General features: G+C 40.2%; 1 protein-coding gene across 1 annotated transcript; it reads left to right on the forward strand.

Moving 5' to 3' along the window:
* The first annotated feature begins 660 nt into the window (after positions 1–660).
* LOC139742157 (CMP-N-acetylneuraminate-beta-galactosamide-alpha-2,3-sialyltransferase 2-like) lies at positions 661–23,340 on the forward strand. Its single transcript, XM_071652726.1, has 7 exons — positions 661–1,088; positions 4,022–4,603; positions 17,114–17,304; positions 17,834–18,013; positions 19,622–19,667; positions 20,527–20,646; positions 22,263–23,340. Exons 2-7 carry the CDS (start codon positions 4,277–4,279, stop codon positions 22,443–22,445), a joined length of 1,047 nt encoding a protein of 348 aa, XP_071508827.1. The 5' UTR covers positions 661–1,088; positions 4,022–4,276; the 3' UTR covers positions 22,446–23,340.
* The last annotated feature ends 1,698 nt before the right edge of the window (positions 23,341–25,038 follow it).

Genomic DNA, 25,038 nt, shown 5'->3' on the forward strand with positions numbered 1-25,038 from the left:
TGAACTAAAGAGCATTGTCTCAACCTCTACTACATTAAAAAAAAATATGTGCTCCAATTCACAAACACCGCCCCTGATATAAGTGATTCAAAGATCAAACACCACCGTGTACCGGCCAGAACAAGCGGAGAACATTTGCCGTCACTATCATTATGCGTCCCCAGCCTCCTTGAGTCAACATCCAGAAGATAAAATACCCTAATCTCCTCTTATCGCTCTCGTCAGCGCGAATCTATCTGCATAATCCATTAGGTAGTGGTCATAGAGCGCATAGTTGTAATTACCATGCGGAGTCGGTACGAGGGCAATGTCGAATCATTTGTCGAGATATCTTTACAAATGTCTGAATAAAAGAGGTCGAAAGAACAGCGAGCGATGTATGAATAAGTGGCATGTATTTTCGTATATTTTGTACGCTCGCATGCATGGTGGTTCGTTTTAATAAAGTACCATATTCCAGTGCACGTGAGCAGTACAGTGCGTGCTACCAAGCTTGCACGGACGAAAAGCCCGTAGCGAGGATAACGCGCACGTTCGCGACGAAGCGAAGATCAAGTTCATTACAATGATGCAGACAGGGTCGAAGCACAACATTATGATGCAGAGGTATACCTACGGCATGGTACGACGGAGGCGACTTTCTGCGCAGCCAACAGCGGACGGATCATAAGTAAGTGTTAGTGGAGAGATACCTCTATGTCCACTTGACGATTCTAGGTCGTGTGAAACACCGTTGCCTTGGCGTTTTGCATCCTTTTCTGTCTCATTATGTGCTCGCAAGCCACGGTACTGTCTCAATCATCACAACGACACAAGAGCTTTGAGAGTATGCAGATTCGATGGTGATGGTGATGATATGAAAGTGGAGGCAAAGAACTTAACCTGATCTTCGATGACCACTATCAATAATTATTGTACTCGTTTATATCCCGTCTGATTTGATGCTCTCGACGCGGCGTTTCCATTCCCGGAACACAAGTCATCAGATTTCGCAGAACGATTGTCCGTGTAGTGGTGGTGTTCAGCAGCCTTGTACATTATCATGATAAATCACTGTCTTGTTCTCCCAGTGGGAATATAGGAGCCCCGTGAGTATATTACATTCAATACCGCTGCTACTATAACAAGATAAACAAGTCCACAATATAATTATTTCATTCAACTTACCGGGTGGCTCTATAGTGCAGATAGTGGCATATCAATATGCCAGGATATATCATCATTGTATAGTTTTGTTACGTGTTATTAGTCACTGTATATGTTTATATTTGAGCTTGGCTCACACAGATTTCTGTTAGGCACAGTGGAATCACTAGGCCATGATCATTGTATAAGTGGTGTTGGAAGTATAGTAGCAGGAAATAGTGCTGTGTACCATCGGAAGTGTACGTTCTACGTCAGGACTACAATCGGTTTTGCTTAAAATTCGAGGCCGAGTAGGAAAACAGGGAAAACGTAGCAAAAAAAAAAAAAGAAACCCTCAAAAGCAATTTGATGTTTATCATTTTCCAGTGATATTATCTTTTCAGTTGCACGTCCATATATCTTTGTACAAAGAAATCAGATAAATGATCCGCTGTACAGTAGTGTAGATGGGTGTACAAAGGGTTTCTCGCTAATTTTCGTCACCTAGCTCTTAATATTTCAATTTCATCAATTTCGATTAAGTTTCGTTCGAAGGAGCTTACTGCCCTCAAATCCTAGCTTAAATTTTTGTCAGTTGAAATGAACAATCAAGTTTGGTTTACATTAGTTAACTGTCACTGAAATCCGTTTCTGCGATTCTTGGCGAGTTATGAGTGAGATCAAAATCGTCATTTTTCAAACACATTCGTGATCTTGTCATTCAAATTCGTCAAAATATTAAATGGGCCTTTTTATTCTTTTCTATTGAGGGTGTTAACCGCATCTTCTATACCATGCTAGTCAAGTGTGAATATTTGAGTGATTTCCGTGAAAGGGAAATGTCATATAATGTATGGGTAAAGCGACGTAGTAATGTGATCAGTATAGACGATTCGATTAAGGCAGTAATTACAGTATTAAACTGTACCAGGGAGATGGAATACACCTCCCTGATTATACCATAATTATAATCTACCTGGGGAATGATTATGATCGAGTGAAAACTTGACGAAAATGAATGCCACTCAGAAGACGACATTGATTCTGCTAAGGTGTGGTCCTCAGCTATATGATCGACGAATATGAATTCCAGTTGACGAAAACGAGAAACAAAGCACAAACCTGAACAATTTCTCATACAGTATTGATGAAGAAAGGACAAAATTCGCACATTGCAGATAGTCCGGGACTTCATCGAAAACTCACTTTCAATTATTGAATGCAAAGATGACGGAAATAGGCGGGAAAACCCTACTGTATTCAAACTGTCAGTGATGCCAAGGAGGTCGTTATGAAGTAAATTGTAGCATTTATAAGGTCAAACGAGATTGAAGTAGGAATGTCTACAATATTTGCAAAAATTTGCATTTATGTCAATTAATAGCTCATTTACTTGAAAACAAAAAGTATATGTACAGTATTTGCTGAGCTTATGTAATCCCTTTGCAGTGCTCAGGAGCTCTCACTATTCAATTTCAAGAATTGTCATGGGGCATGCACTCAACGTTTTGTTGGTCTAGTCATAGCGGTCCATGGTCTAATATAAATTTATTATGCTGCCAAGTTGCGTCATTGTTGATAATATTCTGTCGCCACGCCGACGAGAGCATTACATGGTCTTTTAGTTATCTCGTTTAATAACGTATAGCAAGGGAGATAATTTGACGCACATGTGATACGTATCTAACACCATTATTAAAGTGTAGGCCCTACATGATAATGGCGCTCCGAGAGCCTGCACAGTATGTAATTATAATGGACCGTACGGTATACACCCATTAGATTAGTACCCCCCCCCCCCCGCATTCATAAATCACACCTGCCTACGGCTACGATTCACATGGGTTACATGCAGCACTGCAAATTTATAGATTTTGTATATCAACATTTCCACGTTCGACTTCATGGCAAGCACGCAAACGTTGATCGTCCATGTACTATTTTTATGATCACGACAAGCATCTCGTCTCTTGGACGCCTAAGCAGCTCCATTGTTTATTCAACCGAAATTCAAAGTCAATTATGATAGTCAACTGTGATATGTTGCTGTGGTTTAAGTAGCTGAAACTGAAATCGTAACCCATTTGATCGTAAACACCTCCCTTTAAAAAAGAATAGTCCGTAGCAAATCGATGTACATTTATTGTCACTTATTCCCATCTTTCATCAGAAAATCGATCTTGTTCTCATATGTGTTGTTTGTTCAGCTATGTGCTATTTTTGCCCGATGTGGTCACAAGCCGAGAGTTTACCATATTTCCTTTTCGTTTTTATTTCAATGTCATTCGCTCTTCTCAAATGGAGATGATGTTTCGATGTTACATAACATAATTATAATTATGATAAAATTGATTTACGAAACTGAAACAAGAGTATAAGTTAATGGTGACATTAAGGCAATGATCGTGAACTGAACGAAATAAGAAATGCGATCAGGCCTGCTTGATACCAATTAACTGGTCCCGTAAACTATTGATGTTGAAAGCATATGCGGGAGATGGTAAACTAACTTTACAATATATAAAGGGGAGAAGTATAGCGGTGAGTGCCAATGAACAACATTACACGTGGGTGCAAAAGTCAACGCGCTGTCATGAAAGGGTATAATATGTCTTGATATTTTGAAACTCGGCAGCACGAGGTGTGCTTCAATAAGATAAAAGAGGCGAGAGTATATGAGATTAACCAAGAGAAGATATAGTCACTGCACATTTAAGCTATTTGCTCTGTTATAACCCGAGATACTTGTCAATGTTTCAGCGTCACTCGTGAGGGTATATATAAGCATACTTTGTAAAGGAGGAGGGGATGGAATGGGATTATCTTTGCCTATGGTTAGAATACTATACTTGTGAACTTATGTCTCATTCTCTGTTATATTTCTCTTTTCCAAAAGATCTTCCAGCTGAACATGCCTCATGGAGAACTATGTCTGAAGGCGGAACATTCACAAGACCAGTATTCAACTTCTCAACATCACAGGGAAACATGCCAGCGCCGAGTCAAATTTGATCATACAGACGTATTATACTCTCACCCATGCGGTTTGCCTAGCTTGTCATACTGTTCCAAGGAGAGGACTGCTAGATACCTTCGTGCAATATCACAAAAATCCGAGTGGATGACGACAAATTAGTTTCTTGTACCTTAAATGAGCGATATGGCCAGGCCAACCGCTAGAACCACTGCAGCAGTTGCATCGATGTTGCTATTATGCGGAGTCGTGTACCGACTGGCGAACAGTGATAGCTACAGGACGATGTACCCGCAGCGAGTTAAACTGTCTGCCTCAAGACACACGCATACCGTTTCGTTGACCGCTGTCAGCCACGTGAACGCCACGCAGCCGACGTCGTGTCGACGGCTGTGGAAAAAAGGAACGTCGGCGTGGTTCGACAAGAAATTCCGGCCAGAACTGCTCCCCGTTTGGGTGAAGGAGAACACGAAATTGCCGGATGAAGTGGCCAAGTGGTGGGTGGTAAGTCTTATGGCGGCGCCAAAAATCAAAACAAAACTTTTGATATTAGTTATAAAATGTTTGAAGTTTAACAGTTTGAAGGGAACACTCTCTGCAAGACGTTTTTTTTTTTTTTTTTCAAAATGGGAACAAACCAATAGGAAAAGGGAAAGGAATCTTACCGTTGACACGGACTAGATTTTCTCGAAACAGTAATATGGGTGAGGGTGTGTCATTATAGTGCGAATAGGCGACAATTCAAGTTGCGATAATACTAGAGGGTTATAGACAATCATCACTTAAAATAAAAACAGTACAGACAAAAGTCGGATCTCTGTCTGCCAATGCCTGGGTATCATCATGGACCTATATTTTTGTTGTAGGTCCATGGTATCATTCAGCTGTTCGTTATACCGTAATATGGTTAAACACCGGCTACCTGTCATGGCATGGCATGATGGGCACGCCCCCTCGCTCTTAACATGCGAGTATTAAACGCAGGGTTCGACATTAGCGGTGGTCCAGGTGGCCTGGGGCCACTGAGAATTGATGTCGGGCCACCAAAATTTCCAAAAGGCTACCCCCCCCCCCCAAAAAAAAAAAAAATGCTATATTTCCGTTTATTTCGGGCCACCAAAATTTCAGATTGACAAGTTTTAGTGGCTCGAATGGGCCTCGAAAGGAAAAGGTTAGTGTCGAGCCACAGTATCACATGTGCTATATAGCTGGAACTACATGGGGCATGCAGAGTTAGATTCCTACTACCAAGAATTGGGCCTGTAGATGGAGATGATTATCGTCCCATACAGATTCCTGCCTTCAACTTAAAGGGATCGTATAGTTTTAGTTAAGACCTAATTTCAGGTTTCTAACGTTGTTTTTTTTTGTGAGATCATGAGAAACCTCTGAAATATGAAAGGGAATATAATTCTATGAGGAATTCAACGTTTATTTGATGAAAATCGGTTTTGAAATGGCTGAGATATCCGAAAAGACCGATTCTGATAAAATGTGGGACCCACACTTTTTTTACGATCGCTTTGTTTTACTTTGTTTTCTGGATGTTTCAGTCATTCCAAACCCGATAGTCATCAAATAAACTTTGAATTCCTCTTAAACTGGTATACTCTGTACTATATAATAAGTGTTTTCGTGGTATCTCGCAAAAAGTTAAAAGCCCAATTCTCATCTCCACCAATACTGTACCATCCCTTTTGGAAACCTTTTGGTCCCAAACCAAACAGCTGGCAAAATCACGCGCCATGTTAAAACCCAGAAAACTGCTGCTGAATAATAATCATTAATTTACTTGCCGGTATTATCGCTTGTAGTTACTTACTGCCAGTGCTAATTAGAACAATTTAAGCGCCGCAAGTTCATAAACTCTCTTTCCAAGGGCCTTGATGCAGTATTGGAAAAGGTAAGACCTATAGGCTCAAGTAAATATATGTAAATATGTCTTGTTCTTATAGAACCAAAAGTGATAAAGCAAAGATAATACCATGAGTTTGTACATTGATAACTTTATTTCCAAGTTTTTCATTGCGAATTCAGGGTCCACCCCCCTTGGAGTTGGGAGGGATTCATAATCATGTAGACCATTGTCCTAGATTAAGGAATACTCACAAGTATTCTTCTCTAGAATCAGAAGTGATAGAGCTTTAAGTCATTCTTTTCTTCCAAAATGCATAGTCCAACCTTCTATGAAGTATATGTACAATGTACTTGGCAGGTATTTTTACCAGTGTGATAGAAAATGCAAATGGACATCATGCTCCAGCTCTCAAAGCTGCCCCCCAAGTTTCCAACGCTCCTAGGTAAGAGCCTGCAAGAACGCATGGAAGGTGAACTTGCGATACTCAGGTGAGCGCGAGACCCCCCGGGTCTCTTGCTTTGTTTTTTCCTGTCAGCCGATGAAACCCCGAGATGGCACCATAAATAATTTCCCCTGATGCACTGAGGGGTGAGGGAAGTTGGTAGCTGTGGGATATCAGGATACTAAAAGAGCGTTTATGACAACATCATAAAGCATCACTATCACTATAGAGATATTCTACCAATAAGTAGACACGGTGGGCGTGTACACCACGGGGCTCTTGGGCGATATAATTTCACAATGTTCAATGTTTTGTGTGTGTGTGTGTATGTATGTGTGTGTGTGTGTGTGCGCGCGTTATCGAGACAGTGCATATCTGCCTCATGATTTATAGTGTTGAATATGATATACTCCTTTCACGGAAGTCAGTGATATCACTCACTGATATTCCAGCCTGTTTTCCACTCCAATTCACCGGAGTTAACAATGCCAGCACTCTATACACGGTGCAGTACGCAAGAATAGGCAAAAGCATGGTGATAATAGAGTTACGTTTTGTAGCTCTATGGTGATGATAATGATAAGTATACTGTATAGGCATACTGTAGTTATTGGCGTGATAAAGTATGATAGCCCTACTACATATCGACCACCCTCTTTTAAACCGACCGCGTATTAATTGGCGCACTGAACGCTTATTACGCACTTCACTGCGCGCAAAGCACATAAAAATGGATTGGCTTTGACTGTTGATGAGGATGGTGTGGGGAAAACACGAAAATTCACTCATTAATGGTTTTAATCCAGGAAAAAATTTCGAATGAATATTTTCACCGAATCGTAATGTAATGTCTATGGAAGTTTCTAAAAAGCTTCGTACAACACGGTGTTCAATACAACTCGGCTTGAGTGGATTGTCAATGCAAAAACAGCGGTCGATCCTAACAACGAGCGTTACCGCGGGGAGCTGAAACGAGGCCACGCAAGTTCGTCGGCGATATTTTTGCACTGAAACTTCGAATCGAAAAGGGAACAACGGCATTTGATAGAGCTGGATTTTCTCAATCACGTAGGTCAAGTTTTTTACGTGAATTTCAGTGTTAGATATTCTTATAATCAAGCAAATAGACATTAGGCGGTCGATGAGTAGTAGGTCCAACCATACAATTCGTATATCACCGCAACGCCTGAGAAAACGGTTACACTATATTTCAAGGTTGCTCACTTTGTGTCTTTTACCCACTGATCTCTATGTAACTTATTACATAGAAATCAGTGCTTTTACTCCCAGCCCGTTTCATTCCCTGTTGTTTTGAGTCACTGTTGTTTCCTTCATTTCTGTGTATGGGGGCGTTGCTCGTTCTTGAACATGGTGCACAGTGACTGGTTGGAGCTTTGCTGAACCATGATGGAGCTACGATCACTGTATAACTATAACATTTTTCTTTTTTTTAAGGGGAGGGGACCGACAAAATGATATAGGCCTACTTAGAAATGTGGTGTACTTCGAATTGACGGATCAAACGTTCGAATTTGAGGGGCTTTAATCAGATTTGTGGAGAGCATGCATACTTTGGAGTTCAATAGACACATACGCTATTATCACGTCATTGCACCAGTTTACTGGCGAATTTTCAAAACGTTCGCACAAGGGTTATCTGTGGTGAACTTTAATAGGCTCGCCAAGGTGATGGTTTTTCCAGTGCCAGTTATCGTTTGTTTCTTAGGCTATCAGTAAAAAAAAAAAAAAAAAAAAAAAAAATGAATTTGGAAAAAGCACGCAACAAAAGTCGGATACGGGCCAAAGAGTTTACTGTTATTCTGTACTTGTCCATAGCAAAGTTTGAATCCCTGATTACAGTTATCCCAGAGACATACTTGTCATATGCGAGGGGGGGGGGGGGGGGGGAGAGGATTCTTCTATCTTGGCTCAAGATTCTGAGCTCGCGGAGCGCATTGCTTTTGCTGCAATTGAGTCATGACGGCTGTATGCGTGGTACCGTGACAGTTGCTGTTGTTGTTGCTGTATGCTTTTGTTTTGCCACTTAAAATAGGGGGTGGCTAGTAACTGATCGATGGGAATCAGTGGGAATGCTGGGGGATGATTGTTCCAGTCCTTTAGGGATACATTTAAGAGAACATTATATATCTATTGTTGTGTGAAAATTATTTGCTTCAGAATTGTCTCATATTCAAGTATTGTGCAGTTTAATGCCCCGTCACTGTACAGGCATGTTAACCTGGAAACATTAAACTGCACATTACTTGAATAATATGAGACCATTCTGAAGCAAATAACTTTCATACAACAATAGATTTATAATGTACTCTTAAGTGAATCCCACAAGGATTGGAGCAATCATCATCCAGCATTCCCACTAATTCCCACTGATCAGTTACTAGTCATACCCTTTAAGCGACACCATATCGTTCCGTTAAGATCAGCTGAATTTTGAATACACTCAGTTCCACATTCGTAATACGTGTTTATAGGCCTATCTCTTCGCCCTTTCATCGTACATATTATTGATTATAATGTTAAGAAATATAAAGTATCTCTCGACTCTATCGATGTTGTATGCCTTGCATATATCATCGCATCATGCGTGTATATACATTTATATACTTTTACTTTTCTATACATACAAAAATCTATGTGTTTTATATCTATGTGTGTGTGTGTGTGCGTGTTCGTGTGTGAATTTGTAAGCGAGTCCCCAAAGAGTGTGGAGATACGACAGTTCATGTATCACAGCAGGGAGGTGGCTTCCACCTCCCTGATCACAGTAAAACGTGGCTCTGACTACGTATATACCATAACAAACACACAAACACACCCGATTCTTACTCCCACACCACCCCCATAATGTGCTCTTCTTACAATGTAGGCCTACTTTTCAGACTCTATCAAATCATCTGTCCTGTGAACTGTAGCACAGCGGATACAATTTCTTACCGGGCCTTTTTATTACAGGAAGATTGTTTGCAATTCATGTAGCCACTGCGATAGAAAAGCTGGTATAAAAACCACACCCACCCCACTCTTTGTTACCACCACCTTCTTCAATGCTCAGCGCACTGACGTACGACTAGAGCAGGGAGGTGGAACCTCTCTTCCACTTCCCTGACTAGAGTATGAGAAAAGGGGAGTTGGATAATTGTTCGAGTTATGTTCAAGCGAACTTGTTTCTCCCACAGTTCATAATGAGGTTAAGTTTGAATAATGATAAACCCGCACAAAAGCTGACAGTCTGCGTAGAGATGAAGCTTTGAAGATTTTTGAGCGGCGAAAGAAACTGCAATTGACGATCTGAACTGAAAGCTCAGATTAGAAATACAAAACAAAAACAAAAACAAAACAAAAACAAAAACAAAAATAAAAACAAAAACAGAAAATGACGTTATCATAATATAGCAGTGATCAAAGTACGTTCTCGAGGCTTGTCGATAATATCAATGTAATTTCCGGTATGGCTTGATGGTGCATTATAGCATTGATTCACTATTTCGCACAGAATAAATGAACCCAACAAAACAAACAAAGAAGCAACTACAACTAAACAAACAAACAAACGAACCTAACAGAGTTCGAGGATGTACGTCGAGTTTTGATCATGTGACTCGTGTTGCGTTGAGAAGGGTGCGTTGAGGCCGTCACTTCTCATACTAAGTATCTTCGCACCCGCCGCGTCTCTTGACTTTTTATCTGCCTTATCCAATAGAGCTACAACGAATGGACTTCTCATCAAATCCGCCTTTGTACACGGACCTAGTATACATATGTATACGTATGCGTCTACACATACAGCCTGACCTCCCCTATCCGGAAATGTCGGGACCGGCGCTAATTCGGATAAAGGATTTGGCCGGATATGGGAGACTGGATATTTTACACACAGATGCCTACTTAATGGTAGCTTTAACGTGTGTATAAACATCAATTTTGGGTGAACATGTCCCGTCATCGTCAGCTAGTCTGCGTTCAGAATTCTCTGATAATTTGCTCAATGAACGATTGCCTGTACGTACCATGCTCTGATTTAATGAAAAGTTTTCTGTCCATGTTTCTGCGGTGATTTGGAGGTAGTGAATGTCTGAATGCATGTTATTTGATGATGAAAATTAGGTGTGAATATATCTCACTTTTGTTGAGGATAATATATGCAATCTGTGTGAGGTAAGGAATTTTGTTGAGTTTGAAATCCCCTTTCTCCCCGTAATTACTACACTGGGAAAACATCACGCTTAGACCGCATCCGGGTAATTGAGAGATTCGGATAGTAAATGAAGGCCGGGTAGGAGAGGTCGGACTGTACATGCATGAACATTAGTATTTTTTTTTAAATTGTAATCTACTAATGTTGGTGCTGTTGTTGTTTTCTGATTTCTGATAGTTTTTTCAGATTTCAAAAATACCTTAAAGCCATAGGATGATTATGCACAGGTATTATTTTGTACAGCTGTATTTTACATGTTTGCAAAACGATATTTCAAAGATACCTGAAAGCCATTTATATACGAACTGCACAGATATTTGTACAACTTTATTTTGTTTCTATGGATGCAAAACGATAAAAAAAAAACAGTTGACAGGCAAAATTATTATTCTCTTCTCCACCTTTAACAATGTTTGCTGACGACTTACGGATATAGGAAATGTGATCCATAACTATAGTAACGGACCAGCAGAGTTACGCCTTTTACCACAATCAATAATACATGCCAGGTGTGTTTACTCTGACGTTGTTGAACCGTGTTTTTTGTACAGTATCGGATAAAATAAATCATGTATGTGACGTGTTTTCTTTTGTCATTAATCAATTCGCGCCATCACTCAATTCAGGAGAGTCCCTTTCTGTGCCTTGCAAAGAGCGTTACATCAGTTCGTTATTCCGAAGGTTCGTTCATACCTGATTTAGGGTGCCTTGCAGTAGAAACCTGGCTACGATTCATATGTTGGTTTGTGTTTGTTTGTTTGTTTATTTGTTTTGAACAAATATGGTTTTTAGCCATCGTGAAATGTGAAAATATGCGTATCAACATTTGAGTTGGACAGTGACATCGGAAAACATGAAAATTATCTTATCGAGAATAATAAAGATGAATTAAGGAACCAGAATCTATCAATATTCACATTCACATTCACATTAAACAGACAGATATAAGATGATTTATGGGGAGGTACATTCTAGGATTTAAAAGCAGATTAATCCTGTTGGAGTTCAGTTTTCATTTTTAAGCTAGGTATAAACGTTTGGACTATACGTATACCTCATAAATGAGCTAAAACTTTAATTTGCCCAGTCATGTGTGAAATGCGAAAGAGAACGTTTTTATTGTCATTCTAAAGTTTTGGTAGGTGGGGTTTAGAGCGTGCGGTGCGCACTTGTATAGTTACATATGTTATTATACTCTCTAATTTCATACAATATTATCCCAATATTAAATGGGTTAGTCAAATATCGGTTAGTGATTGGCTAAACACAGTCACGTGATGGAGGCATATTGGTTACGTTCGCCCATGGGCAGAACATTTTTATAATGTTCTCCTATGGGAAAACATTTTCACGTAACAAATCACAAACGATACCAAACGATTTCACGCAATCGATAGGATAAATTTGCCTAACCCATGACTAACCCATATGATATTACAGATGATGACTTTTGTTGTCGGGAACATGTACCAAACGTTCCACCCTCAAGGTTTGAAATGTTATTTCGGGAGGCTATATGTCCCTCGACTTCGTCTCGGGACTTATAACCTCCCTCAAAACAATGGGTATGTTCCCTCCCCCGCCAGTCATCATCTACTGTACACAAGTACGATGGTGGTCAGTTCTACCTGTTTATGCAGTGATGGCAAGATTTCCTCGAACAATGCTTAATCCTACCAGTGCATGCAACGATGTTGAAAACTCTTCTCTTGAAAATGAGGAGACCATTCAAGGCTGACTATGGCCATGCATGGTCACATTATCCACCATTCCAGATTTTTTACATCAATTTTTTATATCATAATAATATAGTAAATATCATAATCGTGTCATGAAAACTCGTAAAGTTACGCATCTTGTCTGCATTCACTTATGCAACTAGCCACTGTACTGACACCTTTTCAAAATATTTTCTGGTTACCGCGCTTAAGTTTCCCTTCTATTCTTCAACTTCAATTAAAATTGTACATTAGCGAGTAGTTCAAATTTGCAGAGGCAATGTGACTGTTGCCTATTAATGTTTACTATTACATGCCGCCACGATGAACATCAACAAATTGTCAAATTCCTTTTCCTTGTAGTATGTTTGTTTGTTTTTTTGATCGGATACAAGCCCAATAAAATTTGTCCTGCTTGCACATTATGTGATATAATTATGTGTTTCGCAACTTATTAGATGATTCATGTGCTTATAATGCATGTTTGAAGCAATCATCATGGAATTATATTCTGGTAATATAATATACTGGTAATTTCTCTTGAGGTCTGGTGGCAACCGTTGTTTCACTGAGTGGAAAGAGAACTATCCGGGTCACTTTTATTGGAGGAAAACAGACAAAATGGCAGCCCAAGTGCTAGTGCTAACATTAGCGCAGCTGTGCATATCAACTTTGCAGCGATTATGATTACTCAGATAAAAAGCCGCATCATAAACCTCTATATGATTTATAGTGGTTTTGATTCAGATTGTGACGAAATCTGTTCGGATCAAGTGCTCAATCATTTTGAGCCGTATGGCACGGAAAAATAAGTTTTTACATTTCGGGATTCAATTTTCATAAAGCCAACTGGGGAGTTCGAGCGAAAACAACTGTTACAATGTCTCAAAATGTGTTTTGTATGCTGTAACTTTTGAAGGTGATAGTAATTGTCTTCAATTGTATATGTATAGATGGATGCTGTATCTAATCTCGAAGCATCGATAAAAATGACGAATTCACTGTGTTTGCGTAGAAGGGGAAAAGGCATTGGGAAAAATGAAAAGAAAAGAAAAGAAAAGAAAAAGAAAACAGATACTAAAAGAATACTGTTTATCTGTATTCGAATTCGTATCCCGACGATTTATTTCGTACAGCGTTATGTGCTGTAAACACTAACAAGTGTAATAAAGGCGTCATTAACTGGGAATGATGTGAATAACTTGTGCATGATTTTGGAACAACAACAAACAAACCCTGTGTACAGCTTCCATAATTAGGGGTAATCTTATGAGGGAAAGGGGAAGAGAAGCAGGTGGTATAGAGCATATAAGTAACATAACGCGAATTTGATGGGAAAATCTTCTGACTGCCTGTGTAGGAGGGTTACCACCAGGATGAATTATGTTTTTCTTGCATAATACCGGGATACCCGATCTAGGCTATAACACACAGCACCACCCAGCAGAAATTTACAAATTTTTAATCGAAAGAAAGAAGACTAAGAATTTGAAAGACAACGAGATATTGCTACCATTTTGTAAGATGCCTTCAGGTTTCCAACATATTTGTGAGATAATGAGATTATGAAAATAATATGAAAAAAAGATACAATTCTAAGAGGAATTCCAAGTTTATTTGTTTTTTAAAAAATGGTTGTGAAATGGCTGAGATATCCAAAACCAAAGAGGTCTTATCAAAAGATGAGACCCACCTTTGATTAGACCCACTTTGTTTTTGGATATTTCAGCCATTCAAAAGCCGAGTTTCATCAAGATAAACCTAGAAATCCTCTAGGAATTATGTTCTGTAATATTTTGTATATGGTTTCCCCTTATCTCGCCAAAGGTCGAAATCTGAATTTACCTTCTCAACCAAAACTATACCATCCCTTTAACCATTTCCATATGCAAGCCGATTACAGCAATATTTTTATTTTCTCCCATAAATATAATAATGCTCATGTTGTCGTGTGCTTTAATGGACCCATCGTCATGTGTCGTGCCGTGATATTTTCTCTAATTGTGTCCCTGTGCGTTGTTTTTATGACATCTGTATTTGACTGGTTATCTCCACTGGGCAAATTAGATTGTTTAAGGTGTATTGTCTGCGGAGCTGTTTATGATCTCGGCCCGTAAACTGCAGATGAATGTCTCTCAGTGCAGTGTTTGCTATATCAGGGAGGTGAGCACCTCCCTGGCTATATAGATGCACACGGCGTTGTATGGAAGAACTATTGGGCTTACAACACACACGGTATAATATATTAGGAGTGTTGGGTGCCTTAGACTTTTTCTTTTATAGACAAAGACAGAACAAAGATGATATCTACACCAAACAATTTCTCAGTCACACGAATACATTAAGCAGGTCATTCTTTTACATGTAATTCTTTGAACTAATCGCCATCTTTTCGATTCTTGTCACGTCCCGACTCGTAATCAGGATTGCGATGATACATCTGCCGAAATACACCTTCCCATGGCAACCAAGTGTAGGAACCATTTTAAACTTCGTGTTCATATTCGCGCCGATGAGAAGCCCGCATTCAAACAAGGCTAATAGCATGATGCATCGTGACGCGGATAACGAAATGCCGCACGCATCATCGTCGAGAAGGCTAAATAAAACGTCGTTAGTGAAGGCATCAATCAGAAAACCTTGTATAATACCTGATAAAAACCGATGGTGAGGGTGTTGATTGATAAAAGCGTTTAGAATCTTGACTACCACCTCAGGAGGCTGGTAGTCTGGCCGAAAGAAGTCCGATACCGCTCTCGACGTTGTTTTCCATATTGGACTGAAGCTCGCGTGAGCTTGTTGAGTGAGAGTCTCCCCAATCGTTGCGGGATTCCTGAATCATAATATTCCGACCTTCGCAATACATAGTCTCCCCATGATACAGGCCCTTTAAGAAACACTTGGCCTTTTTGGCAAATTCTATGCAGACATGGAAAATCTACTTACATGTGTACTAGTCTTTGTGTACACAAGTCAATACTTCGTAAACCGATGTATAGATCGAATATACATTGTCCTGTGCTTTCGTTCTCCACACTTTCTCAACCTATCGCCTTCCACGCACAGCACGTGACATGGTGGTGTGTAATGATTTCGAAGTAAACATTCCGCGCTATATGATTCATCATCGTACTTACACGTGTCCCCATGTACACATGTGTTCGTTTTTTGTTTTTTGTTTCGTTTTGTTTGTTTTTTCTTACATCGTTCTTGGTGAACTGAAACAACAACCAAAAATGTACAGGTGTGACAGAGAACTAAAGGTGACGCTCACAACGATAAACTGTGTCAAATACAGGCATGACGTCATTAGTCTCATTTCTCAATTTGCCTATCTTTAAAGTCTAATCTCCTTCGTCACAAAGATTGTGTTTAAAGCAGGGTCCTATCAATGCACAATCATATTCGAGTAGAATCAAACAAACAGAAGTGTTTCTGTTTCACCAACATCGAAGAACAAGAAGTGGTATGCAATTATGTCAAGGCTTTACTCATTTCAACGAAATGAATATAATGAGTAGCAACCACTTAATGTAAATTAGATGACGTAATAATATCCAAGCCTGACAAGTACAAGTCCCCATCTCCATCTACTTGACAGAGCAACGAACTCGAGCATCCCATCAGATCTCTATGCAGGCAAGCCCTCGAAAAACTGTTCAACTTTTATTTTAAAGCTGGGCAAATAATTTCAGCTGATGTCAATCGATAGTGAAGCCAAACCTTGCATCCTGTTACTCTTTCAGGAAATATCAGAATCGATTTGCGTAAAATAATCGATACCTGCAACTAAGTGGACCACCTGAACTCGTGTTTAATAACATTATGACAATATAGATTCATGTGATCTTGTATAGCGCAAAATTGATAGCGCTGTTCTCCATTTTCATTAAATGCTCAAAGCGCTGTACTAACCAAGTAAAAAATCAGAAGAAATTCAAACTAATAAGAAAATAATAATTTGAGTATTTTGAGAGTCTGTTAATCTGTCAGTCTGTCACTCAGCGCACACAGATAAACAACACAATTATAAGACATAAGGAAGAATTGTTGGTTCTTCAGACACGGATGCGGAAGCGAGTTTCACATGTGTTGACCCAGCATGGCTAAAAGCCCCCCCCCCCCCCCCCCCCCTTCTCCTGTAGAACGAATTATATACAAGACTGGAAGTGGAGGTTAATGTTTGTGTGGGGATGGTGATGAAAAAAAATGTAATATTCAACGATACTAATTATACTAGGAAGATGTTCCAATAATAATGTACACTGTGATTCTGTAGGTAGCTTCCGTAATATCAGAAAGTAGGCCTTTACCGATATCAAGTCTTGAGGAAACTAGCGGGTGGGGGATGTGTTTATAAGTATCTATTTCAACTCGGTATATTTCAATCTGCTATATTTTGCAATAAATAACGTAAAATACGCTTGGTAACTTAAAATGGCGAAATATATGACTGGTATGTTTGTATATTGTTTCCCAAGCCGGAAGTGCTCAGCTCAATGTGAAGATATGGTGACAGTGGTCTATCTCTGCCAGATCCTTAGGTACTTCCTCGTTCTCTTTTTGCTTGTGATGTGTCTAATACGGTGGTGTCTGATAGATAATTCGGGTATAATATGTCGGCAATATAAAAATGTGTCTCTTACACATACTAACTTGCAATGGCAATTCATTTTGATGTCACCATACTGACAAAGACTGTTTCGATTTGTTTGTTGATTTGTTTTTATTGTTTGGCACTTACCATGATATGTTTCTGCCGTCTTCTCGCGCTCTGCAGGGTTTACAAGGCAACGCTGATAAGGATTACGTTGACGCATTGACCAAGGCATTCGAGGTGATCCCTGACCCCCAGCGGTTTATGACGCGGAACTTATCAACATGCTTGCGGTGCGCCGTCGTCGGTAACTCCGGAAATTTGCGGGGCAGCGGATACGGCGAACTGATCGACTCACACGACGCAGTCATAAGGTATCTATGGAATGCTAAACAGCTTCCACGCCGTATTGAAGTTAAAGGGGGAAGTTTTTCCTGCTTTCTTTTCATTGAATGCAGTAAGAGGAAAGAGGAGCGAAACCCACCAGGAAGAGTTTGAGAAAAACTGAACAATCCATTTTTGGTGAACACAAACCAGAAACGATTGTATCGTGTAAATCAACAAACAGTCAAAGGAACTGAAACGACTTTAATAGCATAGGTCTAATAATCTTCATTATCATATTTGTCTATAATTCATCCTTATCTTATCAATCAGTATAGCATCACCGGCAATACTACATGTACTAATAAAATAGATAATAAAAGTGATGATAGTTCTGATAGTATTCATAGCAAGTGGTCGTAGAAGTTACTAAGTCGTTGTAGTACATTATCATAATCATGATATTTGTTACCATCAACATCGAAATCGAAAAGAAATATGGCTGTTCTATTGTTGGTAGCTCTCATCATTATTTTGTCAGCGTAATCATGATATACAATGATGAATTCTCCCTGCCAGAATTAACCAGGCCAAGACAAAGGGGTTCGAGAAGGACGTGGGCGGCCGGGAGGACTATCGCCTGATGTACCCGGAGAGCTACATGGACATTCCCGCCGAGAGTAACTTCATTCTGCTCAACTTCAAGATACTCGACATCAAATGGGCCACGAGCGCCCTCACTACGGGGGAGGTGAAACGGTACGATGTTATTACTTCCTAACGCTGGGAGATTTAAACAAAAATAGAAAAATACGAATAGGGGCCTAGATGGAGAGTTTCATAGCAAAATGAGCTAAGCACCATTTATGAATATTTGAAAGTACCCGTAAATCCATCTTCGGACTGAGCGAAATAAAATATTTCCGGTAATACCTCATCTAAAACATTTAGGGTATTTTTGAAGACATGATTAGAATTATCCCCCATTTTTTATCTTTTTTTTTTTTTTTTTTTGGGGGGGGGGGGGGTCTTTTCAGCAGTATTTAATCGCAAATATCACAAATTTACTTAACAAGAATGGAGTCGGCGCGTTTTGCGATACATACATGTGATACATAAACACGCACAGACCAAGGGGGTTCAAGACGAACGTACACAAACATACACCCACACAAACATTGACAAACATAAAGCAAAAGACACTAGTTTTTCTTCATTTACATTTTCTTTCCATTTGCCCCAAATGAAGTGAAGTGAACTTTGTCAAAATTGTTTAGTCATCTCCTGTGTCTGTTTGAACTGCCAATCCATGTGGAAAGTACTTTGGAACAACGTTTGGGAGGACTTTTTTGATAGTTTGTGGCTGTTTTTATTTCCAGGATTTCTTTGATTTTACTTTTCACGGCAAAACACTGTTCATAAGTTTCTTATATCATTTAACAGTTACGAAGTCTATAAAAAATGAACTTTTCATCTCAGTAGAAAATCAACAATACATTATTTTATTATCGTGCAATGAAATCGCCGTTATGAAATTTCAAAAATGTAAGGAATATTTGAAAGGAAAGGCAAGACAGAATAGATTATAAATTGTGACTTCTGTCATCGCTAATTCTGAGTATATATATATATATATATATGTATATATATATATATATATATATATATATATATATATATATATACATATATACCTACTTTGGCACAATCAAAGTACATAACGGTCAAAAAATGAACGCCAAAGTATGAACAGGATGGATCACTATTACTCAACTTTACATAAGATTTATGCAAGATACTTCAGCAGGGTTTGAAGAGAGGCACAAAACGGGTTCAAACTAATTTGTTCGGATACTAATTCAAGTAAACTGTGATCTTATAAGATCGTGCAGTGGTGACTAAAATTGTTAGAATACTTGCAAATTTGTGATTATATTTTCACCGCAAGTCTACCAGAGAGAGATATATCTTCATTAGTGCATCCATTTGAATGTTGTCAAGGAATATGAAATTATAGTTATTAGTCTTGCTATAAATCTCAAAAACTAAATATGAGTAATTAATCAATTGAGTGCCTACATACACTGTTCCCGAAAAAAAAAAATCGTGGTCAGTATTCGATTTTAATGTTTGTTCCCTAGTTGTTCCTGATGATTTCACAGATAGTGTTATGTGTATACTGTTCTCTGAGACGCTTCTACAAACAATTCCAATCGAAGCTAGACTTTATGACAGTCATAATGATATATTTAATCAAATTAAATTGAAAAGTGATTTCGTTTCTTTCAATATTGCACATTACTGCATTTGCTTTTCTTCACTTTTACCTACTTCCTTTCTTATTGTTTTTTTCGTTTGTCTTTGCAGAACGTATATGGCCGTCAGATCAAAAATAAACGTTCCCCCGTCAAAGGTTAGTGAAACCCTTTTCCTCTTCCCCATGGGTACAATGTCGCAAAGTAAGATTAGAATGTAAGAGGTAGCAAATGCTTCTCGTTCGTAGAGAACGCCTGGCAGCCAAAATACACGTCTCTTATAAAGGTGTGGGGTTTTTTTTAGTAGTGTCCTTGTACCAATGAAATAGACTGAAGCTCTAAAATGACGTGCAGATGGTGATCCTTAACTTCGAGGATAAGCTAAGTACGAAGATAAGCTATGCTCTTAGTTAATAACGGTGCGCCAAGTGTCGTATTGTCTCTCTTTCGTCACGAAAAAACAATTTGTCATGTCGTGACGAAATTGACGTTGTCACTTGTCAACGGAGAACATCTCCGTCACAAAATTATCGTTTCGTGATAGAATGACAATTTTGTGACGAAAGAAACAATGCGACACTTGGCGATCCATGCTTAACTACGAGCTTATTCTCGAAGTTAGCTTATCCTCGAACTTAAGGATCACAGTCTGAACGTATCAAGTGTGGATATAGGAAGCAGATGAATGCAGAGTATCTATACGTGATGATAGACATGCAAATGACACCTAAATGACCGTATACTTCTTTTTTGACTGGCAGTACCTGGTCATCCTTAAAAAGACGAAACTAAATCAAAATCAAACAACTGAAAACGGTTCAGATCAATTAGATATCAAAAGGCATATCATAAGTTTAGAGTAGGGCCTACATGACCGCGCAAGGTGATCGATAAGTGATAAAATCCGCGGATAGCTGTGACATCAAAACAAATGCGATTGAAGGTCTCGTTCATAATCATTGATTGGAGTGAAGCCGGGAGGCATTTACGAAGTTTTGGGTGTTTGAATTCGTGCAGATGCTGTTCTTTAACCCTGAGCTGATGTGGCATATTCACCACGACTGGATCGACAAGAAGGGGCGATATCCTTCCTCGGGAACTCTCGGTACTTTCTTCGCCCTGCAGTTCTGTGACGAGGTAAGTAGGAATGGGTCATCCCACGAGCTGGACATCCACGAGTCGTACGGTACTCTAGCTAGACATTGAAAAGAAGGTCCACGAGTCATACAGCCCACGAGTCATACAGCCCACGAGTCATACAGCCCATGAGCTAGACAGTAAAAAAAGGTCCATGTGTCATACAGCCCACAAGTCATACAGCCCATGAGCTAGACAACAAGTAAAACAGGTCCACTAGCTGTAGACACTAAGTTAAAACAGGCCCGTGGGGTAGACACCAGGCAAGATAGGTCCATAAGCTCGACATTAGGCAAATAAGGCCCACGAGCTCAAAAGAAAGGCCCATGAGCTACGTACATTAAACCAGCCCCGTGACGTAACGTCGAACTCATGGATCTTTTCCCCCCTAGTGTCTAGCCTTTAAACAAGGCGACTCGCTCTGCGTGCCCCCGTATAGCGCGTTTACCCCACGAACCTGTTGGCCGGCGAGTGGAGCGAGCCACCTTTATCCACTCGTTCAGGGATGTGTACTTTTGTCGTTGTTGTTGCTTTATATTCTTTGACAAATTTGCGTACAAATTTGACGCAGAAAATACACACGGCACCAAGGCAAGCCTCGTTAATATTAAGTAACTATTCTTATTCTACTTAATATTAACGAGACGCTTGCCTTGGTGCCGTGTGTATTTTCTGCGTCAAATTTGTACGTAATATTTGTCAAAGCATATAAAAGCAACAAAAACGACAAAAGTACACATCCCTGAACGAGTGGATAAAGGCGGCTCGCTCCACTCGCCGGCCAACAGGTTTGTGGGGTAAACGCGCTATACGGGGGCACGCAGAGCGAGTTCGCCTTGTTTAAAGGCTACCTAGTGTCGAGCCCCTGGGCTGTATTACTCATATACACGCACACACACACACACACACACACACACAACACAAGCACACGCACACACACTCGTGTTTTACTTTCATGGTTTGAAAGTGACTGCCTGCATGCTAATTTTACATATGACGAATACTTTCTTTTCATACTTTTACAAGACTTTCATCTTGGGTGATTTTTCATACCTTCTCATATTATTTTGTTTGCCTACTTTGTATCCCCGATTTTTCTTTTAGGTTGGAAAGGAATGTAACCTAATCAACCCTCCCCCCCCCCCTTTGTTTGTAGGCCTACTTCTTGTAATTCCTCACCTCATCTCTCCTCACTTCTCTTTGCTGTCTTCTGTTCTGGTATATACTCTTCTCTCCTCTCCTTTTACCTCTGTTCTTGAGATGGATTTGTCAGGGAGGTGGTGTTATCATCCCAAGAGTAGAGTCTTTTCAGTATTAACATTGTTCCTCCAGAGGCCCCCAACAGCCATCACACCCCAACCCCATCAACCCCCCCCCCCCCCCTCATAGCATTACCAGTTTCCTAATTACTCTTCTGGTAAAGACGGGACTTATAATGAATTTACACATCATGTCCGAAAGACTGAGCACGGGGGGGGGGGGGGGGGACCGAACATAGGATCTAATACTTGAGAGCCAAGATCTTTATTTGCTACACCACAGTGGTCCTGATTTTATTAATTTTATCCTTTTCTCCCCTTTTTTTTCTTGTGTGCTCCGGCATTTTCCGAACGCAGGTGAGTGTATTTGGCTTCGGCGCCAACAGCAAAGGATTCTGGGACCACTACTGGCAAAAGGACGACGGCGCCAGAAATTCCGCTTTCCTCAAGACCAGGGTTCACGACTCCACCCACGAAATGGAACTTATCACTCGACTAGCCGAGGAGCAAAAGATCACCTTATTCAAAGGGGTCAGGTAGTAGTCGAGAACCAAAAGACGTCGACTGGTTCGCACGTCGTCATGGGAGTTTCGCACAACGACACCCAGATGAATTACGGAGCGTTTTAAACGTAAATCCTTCCTTTTATTCCTTAAGAATCTGGATCAAAGTTGACCTTTGCGCACCAAATGGGGTGCAAGTTGGAGTTCGAAAAGTATCACGTAGTCTCACAATGAAGTCGTCTTGAGATGTATAGACGGACCGTACACAGTTGAATATGAACACGGAACCATGAGGGAACCATTATGGCGAGAACTCAAGACTATGTGCGTATAGAAGAAGTTGTCAGTGGATCAACGGAAGCTTTTAACGCGGAAATTATCACAGCCCGTATGACCATTGACCATAAGGGGCTGTATCACTTACACTTACTAAACCAAGATTATCATTCATAGACGGACATATACGAAGTGGAAGATATCAACTTCTTTTCCACAAACAGCATACACTGCCGTGTCAGGCACACTGTTTCCATGTTACTGCATAATCTGTGATAGAGATTAAATGCAGCAATGCTTTTGGGTCACCGGAAGTGCTAGCAGGGGCATTATTTTTCGACTGCAGTACTTGACCTCAATTCAGCTCAAGTCAGCTGTGAACTCGTCGCCGAAATACACATACCATAGCCGCCATCACACTGGCAAAACTTGGAGAAGTTTGACTTTTGAGAACACTTCGCGAAGTTGGCTCGTCCAAACTTCTTTAAGTTTCAGTTTTTGATGTTTCAGTTCTCGATAAGTTTGGGTCACTGGTACACAGGCGCCAGCAACAAAGAAGACAGCGCGAGCCATCTGACGGGGCACCGCAATTAGGAAGTGAACGAGTCACTTGACAAATTTTGAGAATACTTGTGTGGGTTCGGGAAATTTCCCTTGTTTTGGTTGGCGTTTAACGAGAAGACATCCGGGGGGGGGGGAATTGCGTTCAGACTGGCCCAACTTCGAGAATTTAAAGTGCAAGTGAAGTTTTGCCAGCGTTACGCGGTTTCTGTATAACCATCACTATTGACAAGGCGTCGATTTCTGTGTATGCTATGTGCTTCATGCTGAGGGGATCAGGCAATGGCCCAAAGTATTAAATGTATTCGCAAGCATCACGTGCGCACATGTCCTATAGTGCAGGTCTCAACATCGTGCGATAACTGTGGGGTCAGAGCTCGCAACAGCTTACAGACACTTGATTTGACATTGTTGCATCAAGAAATGCCGGTAGAAGCCGTTTGCCAAGATTAACAAAGTTTGTTTTCAATTCAAAATCACGGACACGAGGAAAGTGTACCTATTGCTGCTGTTCACATATTTTAACTCTTGGCCTCTTTGACCAGGTGGCTGGAGGTCCAATGTCGGGTCGCATGAAATTCTCGTATTCAGTACTAAGTATATTTTTAACAGAGTAACATAGGCTGTAGAAATCATGTTGTTGTTGGTGTTGGGTTTTTTTGAGCTCGTTTCGAAGGCTCAAGTGAGCTGTTGAGATCATTCGTCGTCCGGCGTCCGTCGTCCGTCGTGCGTGGCGCGTCGTTCTAAGTTGTAGATAAGCGACTGTGATTTCAAGTTTGTTCATGGCAGATTGTGGATAAGGCCCGGGAAGACCAAATTATGGCCAATTTTCACATTTTTATATTCTTTTTGAAAACGCATGGTCAGATTTTATACCAAAGTTGGTAAGCATTATTGCTAGGGTTTACAGTATGTATCTATTCGCCACTTTAGGGAGCCCCAAGGGAGGAATCTTTCTCTAGAAACAGAAGTGATTAGCCTAATTAGTGCTATGAGTAAGGAAATCTGTGTCCGCAGTTTCTAGTCTGTTCAAGGCAGGTCTGGAACTATGCCATGTGTGTGTGTGTGGCGGGGGAGATGGGGATAACCAAATTTTGGCATAGTTTGTTCGGTTGTTTTGAAGCCACATATAATTTTTTCCACATATTTTGCGGGTATGTTTGTCAATGTAATATACGGAGTATACGTATACAAATTGATTACACCTCTTCCCCCAGTTTCCTTCCTATAATTTCAGGTACCCGGGTAAGAAATAGTCTGCAAGAATGCGTGGAAGGTGAACTTGCGATGCTCACTTGAGCGCGAGACCCCGGCAGGTCTCTTGTGGTGTTTTTTCTATGTTGGCTAATTATGTTTTGTCAATGCAAATGTGTCATTTTTTTAAATCAGTATCTAACGAGTAAAAGACAAAGAGTGGTTTCAGTATCCAAGGTATGTCTGGGTTGAGTACATGTATAAATCTATTGTGTAAGGAGAAAGGACTGAGTGCACAAAGGCTGCGTTGATCATCTTTCCCCTGTTTAAACGGCTTTCAAAAGCCGTTTCCAAAGCCCTTTAGAAACGGCTTCCAAAATAGTTTCGGAAAGCACAAATTTGCGGCTTTCGAAAAGGCTTTCCGAAAGGGCTTTCAAAACAGCTTTTGCGTTTATCAACTCGTAAAAATTCCTTGAAAGCTGTTTGGAAAACCTGTTTCTGCCGAGAAAAAGAGTTGATAAACGCACCCTTAGTCGTGTGATCAGTGACCACGGACCTGCATGCCAACACAGCTCTCCATGTTTGACAGTGAGTTCACT

This window comes from Diadema antillarum, unplaced genomic scaffold, assembly GCF_040938485.1.
Source record: "Diadema antillarum isolate AM-2024a unplaced genomic scaffold, OU_Dant_1.0 seq00000981_RagTag, whole genome shotgun sequence".
Classification (NCBI taxonomy): Eukaryota; Metazoa; Echinodermata; class Echinoidea; order Diadematoida; family Diadematidae; genus Diadema; species Diadema antillarum.